Here is a 20,571-nt window from a genome sequence, read left to right on the forward strand (position 1 = left end):
AGTATTTATTTGAAACGTCAGCTAAGAACTATATTCTAAACTTCTAAACTCACGTCTACGGCTCGATATCCGCACGTAGCTTCACAGCTCCAGTGGAAAATCCTACCCGAGCCCCAGACGCAGAGATGTAGCAGCCGGCACAGGACTCGTCATACTTAACTTTTAACGGGAGACTTACTTGTTTAACTTATCGCTCTTCATAAAATCAGAGCATGGAAAAGAAAAAAAAAGGAAAAACAGGAAAAAAATTCCAAAGCAAGCAGCGGGAGCGCTGTTACCCAGCGCCCGGAGCGCACAAGGAGCCGCAGGGGGCTCAGCCCACCCCTTCCGCGCGGCGTTACTCGCAGCTCCCCCCAGCCCCGCCGCCCCCCGCCCGCGTTCAGCCCCTCCGCCCCGCGCCGCGGCGGTTCGCCTGCCCCGCTCGGCCGGAGCTCCCTCCCCGCTGGAAGCCGAGCGAGTTACCTTGGCCACCCAGCTGAAGAGCGGGGACATGCCGGGAGCTGCGGGAGCGGCGCGCCCGGCCCCGGGCGGCTCCGGCGCGGGGAGGAACGCCCGGCGCCCCGCCCCCAGCGGGAAGGCCGGCGGAGCGCGAGGGGCCAGCGACGAGGCGTCTGCAATGGCTGTGAGACGCTGCACCCCCGCTCCCAGGGTCAGAGAATCGCTAGTCAGAGAACATCAACTCCAGAGGTACCTGTCCGCCACTAAGTGCCCACACACCTCATCTACCTGCCTTTTAAACACCTCCAGGGAGGGGGACTCGACGTTCCTGGGCAGCCTGTGCCAGTGCTTGAGAACCCCTCCTATAAAAGATGTTTTCCTAATGTCATAGAATCATAGAATATTTTGGGTTGGAAAGGACCTTAAAGACCATTCAGTTCTACCCCCCTGCCATGGGCAGGGACACCTCCCACCAGACCAGGCTGCCCCAGACCCCATCCAACCTGGCCTTGAACACCTCCAGGATGGGGCAGACACAGCTTCCCTGGGCAACCTGTGCCAGTGCCTCACCGCTCTCATACTGAAGAGATTCTTCCTTACATCTAGCCTAAATCTGCCCCTCTCCAGTCCAATCTAAACATACCCTGACATGGGTCAACACCATTCCCTCTTGTCCTATCACCTGTCACTTGGAAGAAGAGACCAACACCCACCTCTCCGCAACCTCCTTTCAAGTAGTTGTAGACAGCAATAAGGTTCCTCTTCTCCAGGCTAAACAACTCCAATTCCCTCAGTGGCCCCTCATAAGACTCATTTTCCAGCCTTTTCACCAGTTTTGTTGCTCTTCTCCAGACACGCGCCAGGACCCCAATGTCTTTCTTATAGCGAGGGCTCACCATTCATGTCAGTAATGGCATTTGACATCATCCGCGAGCAGCTCTCCTGACAGAAATAAGCTGCCAAAGAGGAGAAATAAAAAACAGTATGGCACAAGTCACTGGTCTGCATGTTTCCAGCAGGTGAAGGGATGTTACCTGCCACCCAGTCAGGAAAGTTCTTCATTCCTGTTGCCACTCCACCTGCAGTGCCTGTGAACACACATCCCCATGCTGTGGCTGGAGGGCTGCCTGAAAACAACTTATTTTACTCAGCTTGGAGGAAGGATAAAGAGCTAAGAAAAAAAGTCTTGGATTTCACAGGAAATAACCCATTGGGCCCAAACCAAAAACTCCTTTAGTCTCCATCACTTCATAGAAACAAAGTGAAGAACTATGTCTGCAAAATTATAACAGGAAAGCACAGGGGCCTATTCTAAAATTCTTCCCAATAAAATTCTACTGCTCAAAGTTAGGTGTCAAAGTGCCAAATTCTGCTCTTTGCTTTGCCCAAAGACACCCTCAGTGAGACAAGTCACCCTGTTGGGACAGTATCGTGCATGTGATTGCACTTGCATGCTCACAGCTGAAGGAACATTTGAGTCTAGAGCCAACACTGTCTCACTCATCTACATTATTAAATGTCCACTGGAACACAAGTGACACACACACACAGAGGCTGGGGAGAACCTTGCAGCTCAACGAGGCAGGAAAGGGGCAGTTTCAGCCCCTGCTCCAGCCTGCATGATCCTGCCGCCTGGGTTTTGGTACACACAAAGCAAATGAGGCAGCTGCCAAGAGCTGTACCACCTCCTAATGCTGTGCTGGCAAGTGCCTGAACACTAGCTGTGTGCGTGATCATGAGCCAGGGTGTGCTGAGGGGACAGCACAAAAGTAGTTCTTCTCTGGTCACACCTGCAGTATCCACAGTACCTGAGCACGACACTTCCACCCACTTCCTCCTGAGGAACAGAAAACCACAAAACAACAAACCAGAATGCTGCTGCAGAACAATAACACCTACTCAGAAAACATGGCATGGAAGAACGGATTGTGTCAGTGAAACATGATGACTTTGTCACGGCCAGCACATGGCTGACAGACCAAGAACAGAGGTATCCAGCTGTGGTGGATGTTGCATGGTGGTGCCTACCCAGACCTATCTTGGCCTGGCAACACCATGGCCCAGCTTAGCTGGCAGTGGCGGGACTGGGGAAATCTGCTACCACCGGACGTTAGTGCACTCAAGCTTAATACTAGTTTGAGTCTTGGCCAGTTTCGTTGGCTTGCTCAAAGACACACAGATAATCAGAGTAAGAAATCTCATGTGGGAATTTGAAATCCTTTCCTGAGCAACATTTGGCAGGGAGACACAGGATACTAACCAGTATCAGCTAATAAACAACCACGCAACTTACAGTGACCTTATCATAGCTGGAGAGCCCAAAGCTTGCCTGGGTCTGGTTTTTAATCATCTCACAACTTATGCTACAGTTTCTGGAATGAAAGTCATGACAAATACATTGCAATTTTCATAAAAGGAGAACAGAAATCAATTTTCTATTAATTCTAGAGGTTAACGTAGAGGTGATTCACAAGGAGAGCCAAGAGCTTATTCTGTCATTACAATAGTGGCCATGGCAGTTGGATTGCATGGATTTTTTAGCCAGAAGCCAAACAAATGACTAAATATGACAGAGAGACTCTGCTGGTGGTCTCTAAAGGTTTATCGGCCTGATACACAGAAGAAATTTTCAGTGCTGCTACTGTTCATGATGCACAGAGCACAAACATGAATAAATGACATCTGACCTCAGGGCTTAAAACAAGGCACCTTACAAGAAAACTAGAAGAATTACCATGTAAAGTACAGAACTGGGTCTGCAACATAGAGCAACTGAGGGCAAGCACAAGGCAGATGTTCCTCATTATGTGTTGCTTATAGCTGTATGGATCCATACTTTGGTGGTAGTGTTACAGTTGCATTTCTCTAACACTGACTGTGAATAATATTATTTCTAAATAATTATTTCTTCCTTTTCTCTAAGGAGATCCCATCTGCTTGGGAATTTTTCCAGCTGCCCCTTCCTGAGTGGCATCCTTCCACACTTTTAAACTAACAATATACACATCTCCTCTCAGTCCACGTTAAACGCTGATGTCAGCCAGGAGATCTGGCTTCTAGCCCTGACTGCAACTGGCTCAAAGAGCCATCCCTCGTTTGTTACTTCAAATTATTTAGCTTCTAAACCTGTTGCATGCAATTGTTATAGGGATGTGTGCATGACTAAATGCACTGTGAAACCTTCTGTATGCTTCTATAGGACTGGGAGGAAGAGTGGTCTTGTATTGAAGACACCGAATTAGATGATAAGAGTGACAGTAAATGAATTCCAGCTTCTGTTGTTAATGTGACTTTCAGGCATGCTACTTCACCACTGGTCTTGGAGGAAGAAGGAGTGGGCACACTCACTGGCATTTGGGAAACAGCTGGCAGCTAGGATTAAGTGTTCAGATATAAAAATGTTTGGTAATGCATTAAATTCTTCCATGTAAATGAAACGGTCACTGTGTTGCTCACCTTCCAAAAAAAAAAGATAGATTTAGCAATGTAGTAAGAACAATAACTGCATTCATTTTTCAGGATGTTCAACTTCCTAAAAACAGAACCTCTGTATTTTTCTATTTTAATATGGCTTGTGCAAGTAACTGTTTCTCCAAAAATATTATATATCCATTTTGGGTAAAGGGAAAAATTCAGGGCCACAGAATGACATCCGTATTGCATAAACAGTAAGTAGCACTTGACACCACCTTATCCAAGTTTATGATCTTTTAAAAAACAAAACAAACCCTTCATTCCTATGAACTGTTCCATGTTATCATGGAAAATATTAGCAAGAGATTTGTGACTGTTTTTAAAATAGTAACAATTAAAATACTTCAAAGCCACAACTTAAGGCTTAGATTGTCAGAAAGATGATCTTTCAGTTTTACAGATGCCCTTCATAAGTTTACACAGACACAAATACTCCCATCATTGCTCCTGCAGTAAAGTTCTCTGTATTAAAAGAAACCATTTGGAGATAAGGAAAGAGCTGTAAGATATATGGAAAAATTAAGAATAAAGGAAACTACTGTCAACCTTTTAAGCTGAGAGAGGAGTATTTTCTTACTCCTTCTCCTCTGATTTCAGCTTTCATTAGGTTTAATGGCTGTAAATAGTTTTGAGTCTTCACAGCAAATCACCACAGAATGAAGTCTCACAAGAAGTTGCACTAGGGTTATAGCCACTACTGTATTACCTGAGAAATGACGTCTCGTGTTGTTTTGTGTTAACTCCAGTGGTGGCTTTGCAGCAGACTCCATTCAATGGAGACTCCATGAAGCTTTTTCTTCTGTGTTGTACTCAAACACGTTTTGGCAGCTATTCTTCTCATGAATTATCCTCTCTGTCTGCATTCACTGTTACAAGTTTAATTTCTACACAAGCTGGTCTTTGTAAATTCATTTGAAAAAATGCAAGAAAAGCATATGCCTGTCAGCACTTATCATTATCCATTATTTGGCCTTTGTTTAAAAACCCCCACAATTTTTATCCTTTATTACTTAGTTTTGATTGTTCGATGCGGCTTTATTAAAAGATACCAAAGAAAGACCTCTATTAAGGAAATCTCACACACTTATGGCCTCCATACAATGAAAGATGAGACAAATGGTTCATCTAGATCCACTGAAGGAAAAGAATAATCCAGAGGATTTCATTCTATCCAGAAACTTGATCAAGCCTGACTAGCTGCCTTCTGAAGAGATACTATGGTGAAGGAAAGAATAAGCTTTGTTATTTCTTTTGGCTATATTATAAACAAACTCATTTTTCCTCAATTCAAAATAAAATAAAAAATTAAACACAAAAATATAGTACCTTGCCAAACAAGATCTGCATCAGCCCCCTAATGAGAGACAACAGCAAGACCTGCCAGCTAATCATTGACCATCAGTGGCTGTCCCCATAACACAATGTGCATTGGAGCCCACTGCCCTGAGCTGCACATCCGCACTAAAGATGAAATCCAGCTCTCACCAAAGAGAACAGGATTACTTTCTTTGTGGTTTCCAGATACCCAGTGGAAACAGAAATGACAATGTCTTCAGTAATCTTCTTTGTAACATTAGTGAGTTAAAAGTATAGACTGAAGTGCTTTTGGCTATCTGCTAATCAGTAGGAAATATGAAAAATGCAAGATAGTGGACCGGTGTCCAGAAATAACATGCAATTCACTCCCCGTGGGTCATGCAGAAGAGGAAAATTCTTCACGAGAGTGCTGGACACTGGCTCAGCAGTGGAGCCTTTTTCAGCCACTCCTGTAGGTTTTAGCTTTTAAATGATTGCTTTTTCAGCCACAAAATTGATAACTGCTAAAATGCTTTGATTCGAGTGACATTAGCATTTCCCCACTCAGGAATGAAAAGCAGCATTGGTGATGGGTTATCTGTTCTCTTTCCCACCAGCAGTATCCATCCTCTCTCTAACGAAGTGTCAGAGCATAAGAGAGTCACCATGTGCCGGGGCTCATTTGGGATCTTGGATCTCAGTGAGAGGACTGAGGGATGGAGGGATCCATGAAGGGAAAGCTGATCCTACACCATTTAGAAGAGAAGCATAAGAGCCCAAGGCTCATGTTGCTCAGCTGACAGTGTAATGAAGTCCTGCTTGGGCAAGTGCCATCATGTCGGCAAGGTTAGATCCGCTAGAGTGAGGTCATGAGAGCATTAGATGATAAAATGCATCATGAGGTTGAAGTAGCTTTCCCAGTTGCTACCATCATCTTAAGAGTCTTCCCTGTGAGTCTGTTTTGGACAAAGAAGCATTCAGATGTTCTTTCTTCTTTGGAAAAGGTCTATCTAGAGAAAATTGATTCTTTTCTTATGCTCTGTTATAAGGCAGTTGTGGGAAACAGTAGATGCTGGGCTGACCAGTCAGATATCTTGAATGGACTGGATCATCATTAGAAAGTTCAGAGTAGAAAGGTTTTGGTGAAGTCCTTAATTGAACAAGGGACTGGAGAAAATACTACTCATCAAATGTGAAACCATCATCCTGTAAGGGACCTTTCTTTCCATAAATATGAATGTTATAGAAAATCTAAACCAAGAAAAAAAATAGCTTTACCTTCAGCACCTGAAGCTGGCTACAGGAAGAGAAGCTGGTAAGAGGACACATTTAGATACACAGCATCTGACCAACAGATGTGATGCAAGCCAAAGGTACCCACAAAACCCAGACACAGAGGGAAAGCAGTATTGCAGAGAAAGAAAGAGTGGTAACCAAGGCTATGTATAATCAGTGTAACAATAAACACAAGCTACCTTTAGGGTCTTACTGCCCATTTGTAAACATTAAGGCCCTCTGATGCTAAATGCTCATCTGCACTGAAATCATCTGGCCACTACAAACACTTCTAAAACCATTGATGAGTAAACTTTGGATTGGCAAGCTTTATGCTGGACTGAGTAGTTTTTGTCTTCCCGCAGAGAGAAAAAAAAAAAAAAAATCTTTAAAGCAGTCAGGAAATTCACCATGGGTTCTGACTAGTTCTGCTCAAGCACGATCATCTGTTTGTGCTGTACCAAGATTAAATATACACTGCTGAGTGATCCAATTGCGATCAACTGATCCCATCCCTATAAATAAGAAACAAATCTGCAGATAAGTCCAGCAAGACTTGTGAAGAGATCACTTTGCATCACTAGTTGGATGCAAAAAACCCACATGGACAATATGGCAAATGAACAACAGGGGAAACTCAGTACATAGTGTGAACTGGCACACAAGAGACATCAGAGGTTCCACACATTTCTTCTGTTTTGTGACACAGGGTTTTCTGGAAGCTGTACAGCTGCAGCAGGAAGAGTGGAGCACAAGCAGAGTAAACTAGCAAACTGCAGAGACAGATTACAGAGCTCAAAACAAATGGGGATGATCCCAATGTGCAGTGACAAGACATGGGTTGAGCCCTTGATACCATCAACTAGGTCTTGACTGTGGCTGAAACAGCTGGAAGCTTCCTGTTTTTCTCTCTGCAGGGCAATATTTCTTGGTCTTCTCAGTGTCAACAAGCTAAGGACAACTAGTCCTCTAATCATCTTCATGGAGATTAATGTCCACTGGAAGTAGATATACAGCTATGGAAGGACTTTGCACTCTTTCCCTCCAGCCTCCTATTGCCTCCTTACAGCAAACACTGAAAGGTCTCAGGAGAAAAAAAAACCTCTCAAAGTATTTTCTGAAAGGCAATTAATTAAAGGTTATACTTAGTGTTCCTTGATCTTGAAACTTATATGGTTAAGCTAAGGTAATGAGATGGGAAGAAAGACACTTCATTTGAAAGCATGCCTCATTTCCTTTGTGGAGAAGGGCTACTTCACACTGGCAAAAGGAAATAATTAAATACTAAGCTCTTCTACTTCCAATAATGGATAAGTTATGTAGTAAAAAAAAAGGTGTAGAAAAGTGTCAAGGAAAACAAGACTATGAACAGAAAATGACTGGTTAAAATCCAAACATAATTATAAAATTGTCCCCATGCGCTGTGGGAGATACATATAATATGAATGCCATTACATGGGACTTCATGTTAGTTAAGATGTCCATTTAATTTTATCCTATTAGAACACTCTATAATAATATAAAATAAGCCATTTTGCATACATAATTTTTCAGTTACAGCCTAGCTCTTTGTTCATTTAATTAACTATGAACAAAAATAGTCCTGCTGCCCTAAGCGTATTATTTCATGTACTTCAGTTGCAACAGGGGAAAAGTAGGAAAGAACATTGAGTTCCACAGTATGGAGAGCCATAAAAGGTAGCCAGTCTTCTCAGTTCTCAACAACTTGGTTAATAACTTAATAAATCTATTTCTAACAGCACTGATACATGCCAAAAGCACAATGATTTCCCATAACTGAATTCAGCTGCAAACCCTATAGAGAGCACATAGATTCTACTGGACTTTTACTGTAGTTCAGGTACTCTAAAGCAGCATCCATTTCAGTAAATTGAAAAATGCAACATTTGGAGTAAAACTTCAAGTGTTAAGTATTCTACCCTCAACTGATAATATTCTCGGTTTTGCTGGAAAGAGCTTAACAACAAAAACTATCAATTCAGGTTTATCTCTCAGCAGGTATACAGTCCAGAACTTACCTACGTTCCATGGAACTAAATTGCAATTTACATACAGTGAGCATGTAGGTGCAAAAGCTATTCATTTGAGATGGATCCAACCCTGCCCCCACTGAAATCGTAGACTGAGCTGCTGCTAAATGTTACACATCTTAAACACAGATGACAAAAAGAAGAAACAAATACCATATTGTCCTGTTCTTTTCCAGAATCAAGCTGAAGAAATTTTAATTTCTGTAATGTTGCCCTCATATCATCAGCCTCCCTGCTCCAGCGCTCTTGGACAAAACCCCGGTGGGAGAAATAGAGCAGCTTGCTGAGAACTACAGCAGCCCCTCGCAGTCGATTAAGAAGTGCACGCAGCAACTCGCCTGGCCCTCGCTCTGTACCACTTCTCATCACCAGCCTTTCATTTGATTACAAGCTGCAGCACAGCCCTTCCCTAGATATTTCCTGTGTAATACGGAATTGACAATACTGCTGGAAACATACTAATATAGTGATTTGCATGCATGGGAATTCTGTCCAGTACACATAAATCTACCTTTTTATTAAATTATCTGTGATTTTTATTTTGTCATGTTGTACTGTTGATTATTTTCCTTCTCAGCTGTCTTTAAAGTGGAAAACTTTATCAGCAATCTTTTCCTGCACACACTTTTAACTTAATGTTTCTTATCTCTCCCCTTCCTACCCTCTTCTCAGGGCTTATTAACCCATCACATGTATCTTTACTAACGATGTGGATTTTTTGCTGTTGTGATTTTGGCTAAAGTCATAGTGTCACTCTGTTAACAGCAAAAGCCAGAAAACAGCAATTAATCATCTTTAAAATCAAGATTCAAAGACTGTCTCTAGTGATCTGAAAAAACTTTCCCCACAATTCAGTTGTCTTTCCATTCACATGTTTGTAGTCCCCAGTTTCATTACAAACAACACTCCACATTTAGTTAGTTTAAGCCAATTCCGTTCGACTCTTAAAAACACTCTGGGAAACGTTTGTGAAATATAACATACAATGCAGAGACTTTCAAAATATAGCAGCAGGGTTTGTCCTTATGGCTCTTGTGGTTTTGATAAAGCTGCATCGCTTCAAAGGGCTCAGGATATATTACTGTAAGACACCAGTGCACATTTCAGCCATATGTGCTGACTGGGCTTCCGCTAATCTGCCAGAACAATGGAAGCTTTCGTGTGCTGAGTCAGCTATCCCACAACCACCGATCCACGCAGAACGAACTACTACAGGTTTGTTTTACCATGTCTTACCACTGAGAATGCTAGATAGCTCTGTCATTTCCCTTAAGACTCTTGTAGTAGGCGGAATTTGGGAAATGTGTGCATATTTTCAGGAATAAAGCCCAAAATATTATTTGATATGTGTGGTACACTACCAAAATAAATAAACAGATATGGTGATAGATCAAATTACAATAAAATAATCAAGGACCAGTGCTGCCATTTTCGCCCTCCTGGGTATTCCTGTATCAACAGCGAATTCTGGAATTCCATGAGAAACCTGCAGACAGCTGGACATACGGACTGGACAGCTGAACTCTTCACTCAGACAGTCTGGTAAGTTCAGATGCACTGCAACTTGTGTGTCTGACCTCACATATCTGAATGTGTTCTCAGGCACAAAGACCCAAATAAAGAAGTGAACCTCAGAAGTAGCTCAGTAGGGTCTTTTACCCCAGGATGCAATAAATTCTCATTTCAATCATAATTTATGAATAGGATGGAGGTCAGCTTTAGCTCATTTTCCCAGTTTCTCTCCAGCATGCAAAAAGCTGTAACACACAGCCAAAGAGCAAGAGCTAAAAAAAAAAATAAACACTCAAATATTACATACTTTCACTGTAGATTCATAATACCGTCCCCATATACACGCTTTGATTTCACCAACAATCCAGTCGGGACTGAACTCGAGTTGAGACTACCTCAGGACTAATTCAGGTACTGCTGATCTGTCTCGAGCTGGTATCAAGACTTCTAGAACAGACTGATGTGCCTGTGCGTGTGTGTGTGTGTAGAAGTCCAGTAACTGAGGGTTATTTGGGTAAGGGACATTTATCACATAAAAAGTTTTTATTGCACTGCTTAGAAGTGCACAGTCTCAGGTTGTGTGAAGGGACTGAGAGTAGCTCAGAAGAGAAGGACTTCAGGGTGCTGGTGGATGAGAAGTTCAACATGAATCGGCAATGTGTGCTTGCAGCCCAGAAAGCCAACTGGATCCTGGGATCCGTCAAAAGAAGTGTGACCAGCAGGTCGAGGGAGGGGATTTTGCCCCTCTACTCTGCACTTGTGACGTTGCATCTGGAGTACTGCGTTCAGTTCTGGAGTCCTCAGCACAGGGAGGACATGGATCTGTTGGAGAGAGTCCAGAGGGCCATTAAGATCATCAGAGGACTGAAGCACCTCTGAGGACAGGCTGAGACAGGTTGTTAAGCCTGGAGAAGAGAAGGCTCCAGGGAGACCTTATAGCAGCCTTCCAGTATTTAAATGGAGCCTACAAGAAAGATAGGGAGAGGCTGTTTATCAGGGAGTGCAGTGATAGGATGAGGGGTAATGCTTTTTAATCTGAAATAGGGAAGATTTAGATTAGATATTAGGAAGACATTTTTTCCTGTGAGGGGAGTGAGGCACTGGAACAGGTTGCCCAGAGAAGTTGTGGATACCCCATCCGTGGAGGTGTTCAAGGCCAGGATGGATGAGGCTCTGAGCAACCTGATGGTGGAAGACTTCATTTTGAAGAAAAACTTGAAGTATGCCTTCTGCAGTACACAAACTACTTGTTGAGTGCCCACTGAAAACCTTCTCCTATCAAGACAGAAGCCTGCACACAACTAATGCATGCATTCTCATGTTTATTGTCCTCTGGATGTAACTAGTTCATTACAGAGTTAATAATAGACATGTAAAGAATATACTGAAGCCCTTCAATTGTATAGAAGAGAAACTTTGGTCCTTAGGCAGATAGAAGCATATTACATCATGTACAGGACATAACTGAGAGCTACTGTTTTCACACCTACCAAATATTCTGCTGATGGGAATTGAGACATCCCAGAACATCAGCTGATGTCCAGCACTAACCCCAGTTAATCGAGTGTCTTGTTTTGTGACTTTTAATACCTAAGAATAAACTTCAGGAATACTAGCATTTCAGTTTTAGAGACACGACCTTTACTTACTGTTGGCCCTCGTGCTAGCTCACCACATAGTAACATATCAACTCATTACAATATTTTATATGCCTTTTTTTTGAAAAAAAAAAACCCAAAAAACAACACCACGAGGATAACTCAAACAGAAGTCCAAAAGGACAATTTGGAAAAAGGCAGTAAAACAGGAATGACGGTACTGAAATTCTTATTGAAAGCCCACCGAGGTCTTCTGATTGATTTCAACCAGTCTTAGATTAAGCCTTCAACACCTCCAAGATAAAGAGAGGAATTCCCCTGCTGGTGGAAGGCAAAAGTAGGAGTGGTGAAAACAGTCACAGCTACTGCAGTATCTTACATTTGCTCTGGACAGCCACTAAGTGGCACTTAAACCTCATCTTAAACCATGGTGAATCTGCAAACTGTTGCGGGGGGAAGCAGTTTTGCACTCTGGGGACTAATGCCTTTTGAGAACAATGAAGTTCACTTCCTGCAATTAAAGAAACTTCCAAGGGGCCTGGCTATGTACGAAAACAGTATTGGCAGAATTGCTGTACAGTGCTTCTTGGAAGCAAAAATACTGCACAGAGCTCTGCAGGAGCACCTGCTTCCTCTCTTAAATCCCAGCCCTGCTTTGGGAATCTGAGTGCCTTATTCCAGAAGGTCATCACCCATTATGAAGCCATTTTGAAATATGCACTTAAACCTGCAAAATGAAAGTACCTCATTGCTGCTGGACTGCAGGTCAAACTAAAGCAGCCCTAACACAACTTCTAGAAACGCCACTGCATTTAGTTTCAATTAGAGATCTCTGCAGGGAGCAACGGTGCTTGTACTTGTAGATGCACATTAGAATAGGGTTTTAATAGTCAGCAGAGAATCAAAACTGATAAAGGGAGATTTGCTCTTTTTAAAACTTGAGTACTTTACTGCTTCCTAGACATACGTCATACTTTCACTTGCATTTTCAATCAAAAAAAAAAAGAAACTAAGTTTTCCTTATAGTGGTTTTCAAGCAACTGTGTTAATTCTAAATATGTCAATCTATTATAGTTACCATTTTTCTTTTTATCTGTTTTCAAAAGTGCTTTTGTGTCATTAAAAATCTTTCTAAATAAATTAACTACAGAAACTGGAAACCACTTTTTCCCACATGAACAACATAACTGTCATTGGAAAAAAATCTGAAGATAGCAAGAAGCAGAATAACATACTAGGTATTTTAGGTGCTAACCAAGCAGGCATCTACAAGTAAGTTCAATATTATTACTGCAAGTATATCTGCCATCTTCAATGGAACTAGTCTAAACTTAAAAATGCATACAGGTTTTCAACATCAAAGACTCAGAAGTAATATTTATGGACAATTTGCTTTCTAGACTCTCAAAGAAACACCTCCATTTCAGTTAGCCGCAGGTTTCGATGCAAAATACACCACCAGATATTAGCTGCATGCGCTGTTTTTCAACTTTGTGCTGAATGTGGCCTCTAGAAATCTCAAATTAAGGGAGTTAAGAATTTCATCTTGTATTCTCTCTTCTTCTGAAAGTTAATTGTGTTATAAATATAAGTCCAGTATGCAAAACAACTCAACAGCCACAATACATTATGATTACTAAGAATACAATTTTTAAGCACAGTTTGGCCTGTGTGAAACTAGTTTTGAGAGTTTCTTTTAAACGCTAGAACAAGAAGCTTGCAAATGAAAAGCAATCAATCAGTAATGTAGAAGGATCAACCTTAGCCTAATGCAAGAGGAACCATCAGCAGTGAAGTTGTTTTTATGACCAGCAATAGATCAATCACTGTCACTCTGGGAAAAGTGGGGGTAGGGTGGGAAAGAAAGGAGAGGCCCCCATCAACTAGTAGTTTCATACGCAGGACAAGCCAAGTATAAACTGGCATTATCTGCTCAATCCTTGTATCAGATCCTCGACGATCAACCTTTAGGGCACACACACATACCCATTTAAGCCTGTATTTGTCCAGTCACACAAATCATTCTTTAGGAAAATATTTCCCACAGCCCTTCCCATAACTTGATGTCCACAGGGAGGGTAAAAAACCAGAAATATAGAACAACTGTGTCTACACTGGGCAAGGGAAAGCACTGATTTTACAACAGTGATTTGTTAGCATTATTCATTTTGACGTATAACAGGATGGGAGATAGTACTGCTAAAGTAAATACAAAGGTTATATACGCTTCCTCTGCTTTCATTTCTGCTCCATTACAGCCAAAGAGCCTACATCTGATGACCTTGAGAGCACAGGATAAATGTCAGCCCAATGCAGGCAAAACTCTAAATGAAAAGGCAACTGCATGGAAAAAGAAGGAGCTAGTTCAGGAAGATGGTTTACTCGGTACCATAATTTCTGAATTGGTATCTTTATATTTTAATGTAGATGGCTTGAGTTTGCCCATTAGGGAAATTTTAGAATCTGGAAAAAAGAAAATACAATTGCCTGAACACAAACGTCCATGTTTAAGTAACTTCAAGTGAGCTAAAGCCCAAGCTTTTCAGATAAACTTATGAAGCGGAGAAAACAGAAAGTTTTTGTTTTCACTAGTCTTGAAGAAAGATCACTGATGTAGGACCAGATCTACAGTCCAATGCATGCCAGAACCCCTCTTGAGTCTAGTGAGATATAAACCTATATGACAAATACGGCCTCTGTTTATTCATATATTTCACAAAAGCTATCTTCACATGTTTAAAAACAGATAGTTCATACTTTGAATGTTCTTTCACTAACTAAATTACACTGTCCTCAGTATGTTATTGTACTGCGTGCCACAAAAAATTAACACTGTGTTATCACAGAATCATAGAATAGTTTGGGTTGGAAGGCAACTTAAAGACCATCTAATTCCAACCACCCTGCCCATGGCAGGGACACCTCCCACTAGATCAGGCATCATTTCCCAATGGTTTTGAAGCAAGCCCATATGACTTTTGGGAATAGTATTTTAGTAAATGAAAATGCAGAGATACCTGGAGGTTTTTAACAGAGGCAGACAACACAGCAATGTATTCTTGCCCTTAGTCACAGAGACATAGAATAGTTTGGGTTGGAAGAGACCTTAAAGATCATCTAATTCCAGCCAATCCTGCCATAGGCAGGGACACCTCCCACTAGCTCAGGCTGCCCAAGGGCCCATCCAATCTGGCCTTGAACACCTCCAGGGAGAGGGCATCCACAACTTCCCTGGGCAACCTGTGCCAGTGCCTCACCACCCTCATTGTGAACAACTTCCTCCCTATGTCTAATCTAAATCTTCCCCTCTACAATTTATAGCCATTCCCCCTCAACCTAACACTACAAGGCTTTGTAAACAGTCCTTCCCCAGCTTGCTTGTACGCCCCCCCTTCAGGTATTGGAAGGTCACTATAAGGTCTCCTCGCAGCCTTCTCCTCTCTAGGCTGAAAAATCCCAACTCTTTCAGCCTGTCCTTGCATGGGAGGTGCTCCAGCCCTCTGATCATCTTTGCAGCCCTTCTCTGGACCTGTTCCAAAAGTTCCATATCCTTCTTAAGTTGAGGATTCCAGAACTGGACACAATACTCCAGGTGAGGTCTCACAAGAGAGGAATAGAAGGGCAGAATCACCTCCTTCAACCTGTTGGCCACGCTTCTTTTGATGCAGCCCAGGACACGGTTGGCCTTCTGGGCTGCAAGTACACATTGCTAGCTCATATCGAGCTTCTCATCAATCAGCACCCCCAAGTCCTTCTCTGCAAGGCTGCTCTCAATCACATCATCCCTCATCCTGTACTGAAACCACAGATTGCAGGAAATATATTGGAGTCCCTTTATCATTAACTATTCCTCTTCTTAGTACCATATATTCAGCTCAATATTCAATGTTCTTATATATCAAACATTATTTTCTGAACTCTTATTTCTGTACACGTAATCTGGGTTTCTAGACTTTTTCTTACTCAGATGTTTTCCACAGCTGCAACTCATACTTTTTTTTTTCCTTAACTTGCCCAGAATCATAGAATCACAAAATGGTTTGGGTTGGAAGGGACCTTAAACATCGTCTCGTTCAACTTTCTGTCCCACAGGTAAGGACACCTTCCACTAGATCAGGTTGCTCAGAGCCTCATCCATCCTGGCCTTGAACACCTCCATGGACGGGGTATCCACAACTTCTCTGGGCAACCTGTTCCAGTGCCTCACCCCTCTCACAGGAAAAAATGTTTTCCCAATATCTAATCTAAATCTTCCCTATTTCAGCTTAAAAAGCATTACCCCTCATCCTATCACTACACTTCCCGATAAACAGCCTCTCCCTATCTTTCTTGTAGGCTCCATTTAAATACTGGAAGGCTGCTATAAGGTCTCCCTGGAGCCTTCTCTTCTCCAGGCTTAACAACCTGTCTCAGCCTGTCCTCAGAGGTGCTTCAGTCCTCTGATGATCTTAATGGCCCTCTGGACTCTCTCCAACAGATCCGTGTCCTCCCTGTGCTGAGGACTCCAGAACTGAACGCAGTACTCCAGATGCAACGTCACAAGTGCAGAGTAGAGGGGCAAAATCCCCTCCCTCGACCTGCTGGTCACACTTCTTTTGATGGATCCCAGGATCCAGTTGGCTTTCTGGGCTGCAAGCACACATTGCCGACTCATGTTGAGCTTCTCATCCACCAGCACCCCGAAGTCCTTCTCTTCAGGGCTACGCTCAATCCATTGTCCACCCAGCCTATGTCTGTGCTTGGAATTGTCCCAGTCCAAGTGCAGGAGCTTGCACTTGGCCTTGTTGAACTTCACGAGGTTTGCACAGACCCACCTCTCAAGCCTGCAAGGTCTCTCTGCATGGCAGCCCTTGCTTCCAGCGTGTCAACTGCACCACACATCTTGGATGGCTTCACTAATGGCATATTGTGCCTGACAAATGCGGTGGCCTTCTACGACGGCGCTACAGCATTGGTGGACAAGGGAAGAGTGACTGATATCATCCATTTGACACCATTCCACATGACATTTTGGTTTCTAAATTAGAGAGGTATGGATTTGACAGAGGGCCACTCAGTGGATAAGGAATTGGGTGGATGGGTGCACTGCAATTGTTGTGGTAAACAGATCAGTGTCCAAGTGGAGGCCAGTGATGAGTGGTGCTCCACAGGAGCTGGTATTGGGACCGCTGTTGTTTAACATCTTTGTCACCAACATGGACAGTGGGATTGACTGCACCCTCAGCAATTTTGCTGACAACACAAGTCTGCCTTGAGCTGGGTTGAAGCTGTACGTCAGACTAGGTTGCAAAGCGATGAGAAGACCCATTCACTTACTTTGTGCATATTCAACCAACATCTTTGCAGAAGGCAGACTTTACTACACTACAGTAAGTTGATCTGAAAAACTTTGCTGCTATCTATTTTGTTACCCCTTGTGAAGCTGGGGAATTTAACATGTTTAGAGCTGGAGTAATCTGTGGATAAACATAGCCTCTCAACTGAAGACATCCATTGTGCTTTGAGAACTGTGTGGATTCAACAAATTCTCAAATTCTCATTCATCTTCCAACTAACTTCAAGGTTTTCAATCAAATTTGAAGACTGCAGCGTCACCAAACTCTAGCAACGTTTAGGGCGTTGGTCACACACGGTTAATTTATTCCAGTTGAGAAAATGAAATAAACAAAGTAGAGGATGAGTACCAGAAAGTTAGATGCCAGGATGAGGTTGAAGCCACCAAAATGAAGAAATTGTCACATGAAATAACTGTTGCAACACATTCAACCCCTCCAAGACAGGTTTGCTAGTAATTTTAAGACCATTAGGTGTAAATAATGGAAATGTACTAAAAGCCTTTCATTCCCATCACCGTAACAGCAGCACATACAAGACTGGATGCAGATATTTACCAGCACACAGACTGTTCCTGTACTGTTCATGTCTTCTCAGAGCAAGGCTATCTTTGCACTCACTGGGCAGGCACACAGTGATTTCTTCTCATGCAATGCCAGCAGGACAGACGTAAGAGTCTGTGACACTTTAAGTATCTAGATGGCTCTGTGTTACTTTGTACAGAGGTCAAGTAAGCCTGCAAGTCTCCCTGTGCACCTCCATCCTCAGAGATCCTATTTTTAGCATCTATGTCAGCATACAAAGAAACAACACCAGGTTTCCTGCTTCTGCACAGCCCAATCCCTTGGGAGTACCTCTGGTGCCACATTCTACTTCCACCACATCCTTGTGAAAGTACCAAGAAAAAATTGTCCCAAATTACTTTATATTCTCACTTTATTTTGCAAATTTGTGTCAATTTGGAATTTGACAAAACACCTAAGGTGATCTAGTGAGGTGCACTGAGTTGGTTTGGAGCAGAAAACAATTCAGTTTTCTCACCTTAGTCCCTAAAGCAGCTCAGCACAGAGCTGAACAAACATCAGTGCCAGCGCAAGGGAAAATACTGAGAATGTACACCAAAGGATGGGTAAAAAAAGAAAAGAATAACAGTAATTGCCTCTTTTGATATTCGATCTTCTCATTATATCATCAGATATCACACTTCCAACTAAAATCCTACGGCAGTTTAAGACTGACTGAATCAGGTATCTGAGCTCTGGCCTTCTCTCTGCTGTAGACAGTGTGGCCTTGTTTCTCCCTGACTCCCAGAAAGGTGCTCATGAACCTGTCCTGTGATCAGGTTAGGATGCTAATTTAATTGAAACTGTATCACTTTTCCTTTTAGAATACTTAAATTGCTCTGAACTGTCTCACTGAGTTATACCACAGCATAATATGAAAGTAGGGGAGAAGGTAGGAATGTGCGAGTCTGTAACCAAGGGAGCGTAGGGCCACCAAAATCCAGCCTCAGACTAAGTTAAAAGCAAATTTCTCGTTAGAAATTTTAAAGGAGCCTCTTCTTTATGTGAAGAGGAAGCTTCTGAAAGGAACTGCTGTAACTCTGGGAGATACTTGGATATTATTGCTCCAATTACCTGTACTGGACTTCATAGGCCACAACCATCAGACTTTGTAAGACAAAGGGAATTAATTGTTAGTAGTCAGATGAGAAGCCATCACAAATCCGCTAATTATATTTTACCCTCAGTTCTGCTGGTTTGTATTTCTGCTACAATTCCCCCAACAGAAAAAGCGAAAGAACAATAAATAATCTTGCCATGAACTCTGGCTCTAAAATGAAGTGCACATGACAGCACAAGCAACACAGCTACTTTCAGTATTATTTGAGTTGGAAAATACACTAACAATGTCATCTGATACAGAATACAATACTCTTGAAGACACAGTAAGTTATTAGACATTCTGCAGGAGAAATTTCTGCATGATTTAGGAGATGCAAGAAATCACAAAAAATATGATTTTATGTTGCTGCCTCTGCAAGAGTGGAAATAAGCATCTCTTTTTACAAACCAAGTGATTAATTTCATTTTCAGGGGTAAGACATTATCTCTGACTTTAAGTCATTGGTATTGCACAAATTACATCCTCCGTGTGGCAATCACACACATAAGGTTGAAGGAAATCGCACAATATTTCGTATAAAATGAGAGTGAACATAGAAGCATTTAGCTGAGCCAGGATATTATGAAGTCATTCTAGGGTCTGACAAGAGCCCCATAAAGACTTGGGATAATATTTCTAGGGACAGAGGCATTGGCTGCTAAAGGCCTCTGAAAGAAGAGTTCAAATACATGAATCCTTTGCACAGATCCCACGATAGAGTTAGTGTAGTTACAGTTATGACCTGGGCTGAGGATAAGCATAAAGCATGATTAACTGTGACAGTGTGCAAAGCACAGCTGACTGTTTGCATTACACAGGACACTCTATTAAGATTTACACGGCTAAACTTTGATCTGCTTTATACACTGGACTATATATGTGCACAAATATGTATTGGATTTTTTATTTGTTCTGTTGGACTTTTTTTCCTTCTGCTTTTTACACTAATTTCTTCAATTAGCATTTGGGAGATGGGAGAAACTTCCTAAGTCAAAAAGCAATGCTAGCAGTTTGCAATTATGTAGATTCCATAAAAAAATCCCTAAAGCTGCATATGAATGGGAAGCAGAAAACAGCCTAATTAAGCTCTCAGTTGCACTGAAATAAGTCCAGTTACCTCTTTTCGTTTGTGTTTTATACTTTTTGCAAAAGAATAAACATTTTTTAATCTCCCTACACTCATCAAGCAATAAAATGCCGAAGAAAAAGATCACTTACATGTTAAAAAGATACAAGGTAATTTTAAAGAAAGGGAAATGGTGCTATTAAAAATGAAATACTTAGTGAGGCCGTATCTTAGAGTGGAATGTAAAAACAAGTTGTGTAAGAATCCTCAGTCACGAAGCTAAGCCTCACAACAACTGCTTTGGAGTTCACTGGACCTCTGCCATTCCTTTTATAGATGAATAATGTGAAGTTCACTCACAACATCAGCGCTGTTCAGCCTCACACAGAGCTAAGTGTTGATTATCCGAAACCAGCTTCTCCAGCACATAATCAGATCACAAACATGTAACAGAGAGTACTGCATTCCAGGTAATACAGCATGATCTACTTAAGTGCATAAGCTATTGTAACTCATAAAAGTAGGTGAAGGTTGTTTAAAAATGTAGTAACTGTCAAAGCAATTGGTGGACCAAAGAGAAATCACTGTTGTAACCAAACAGCTCAACAACAGAGCAAGTGTTACGTTTTAGTAGTGCCTTGGGGAAGGGACTTATCTGACTGCTGTGGGCAGACTTGGCACAAGCAAAGTCAACCAGCAGGCTCAAGTCTCAGGCAGGTATCCCAGTCGGCTGCAGCCATATGGGCACTGCTATTCTCATGGCAACATGCCTGCAGCTGTCAAAAGCTCTGTTCCTGGCCCCAAAAGCTGTCCCTGATTTATGACACTACAGAATGAAGATTTAGAAGAAGCAAGCAGACTT

At 42.1% G+C, this 20,571-nt stretch overlaps 1 protein-coding gene across 5 annotated transcripts in view; it reads right to left on the minus strand.

Annotated features, from left to right (window-relative positions):
- TBC1D1 (TBC1 domain family member 1) overlaps positions 1-20,571 on the minus strand; it is a 105,647-nt gene that overhangs the window by 72,758 nt on the left and 12,318 nt on the right. Inside the window, exon 1 of one of the 5 annotated variants that reach the window (XM_069856178.1) lies at positions 463-524. The exons of the other annotated variants lie outside the window; for them this stretch is intronic. Coding sequence (XP_069712279.1) covers positions 463-492 — 30 coding nt within the window. The 5' untranslated portion in view covers positions 493-524. Of the gene's footprint in view, positions 1-462; positions 525-20,571 lie in introns of those variants that run through there. 5 annotated transcript variants of the gene reach the window in all.

This window comes from Phaenicophaeus curvirostris, chromosome 4 (assembly GCF_032191515.1).
Source record: "Phaenicophaeus curvirostris isolate KB17595 chromosome 4, BPBGC_Pcur_1.0, whole genome shotgun sequence".
Taxonomy (NCBI): Eukaryota; Metazoa; Chordata; class Aves; order Cuculiformes; family Cuculidae; genus Phaenicophaeus; species Phaenicophaeus curvirostris.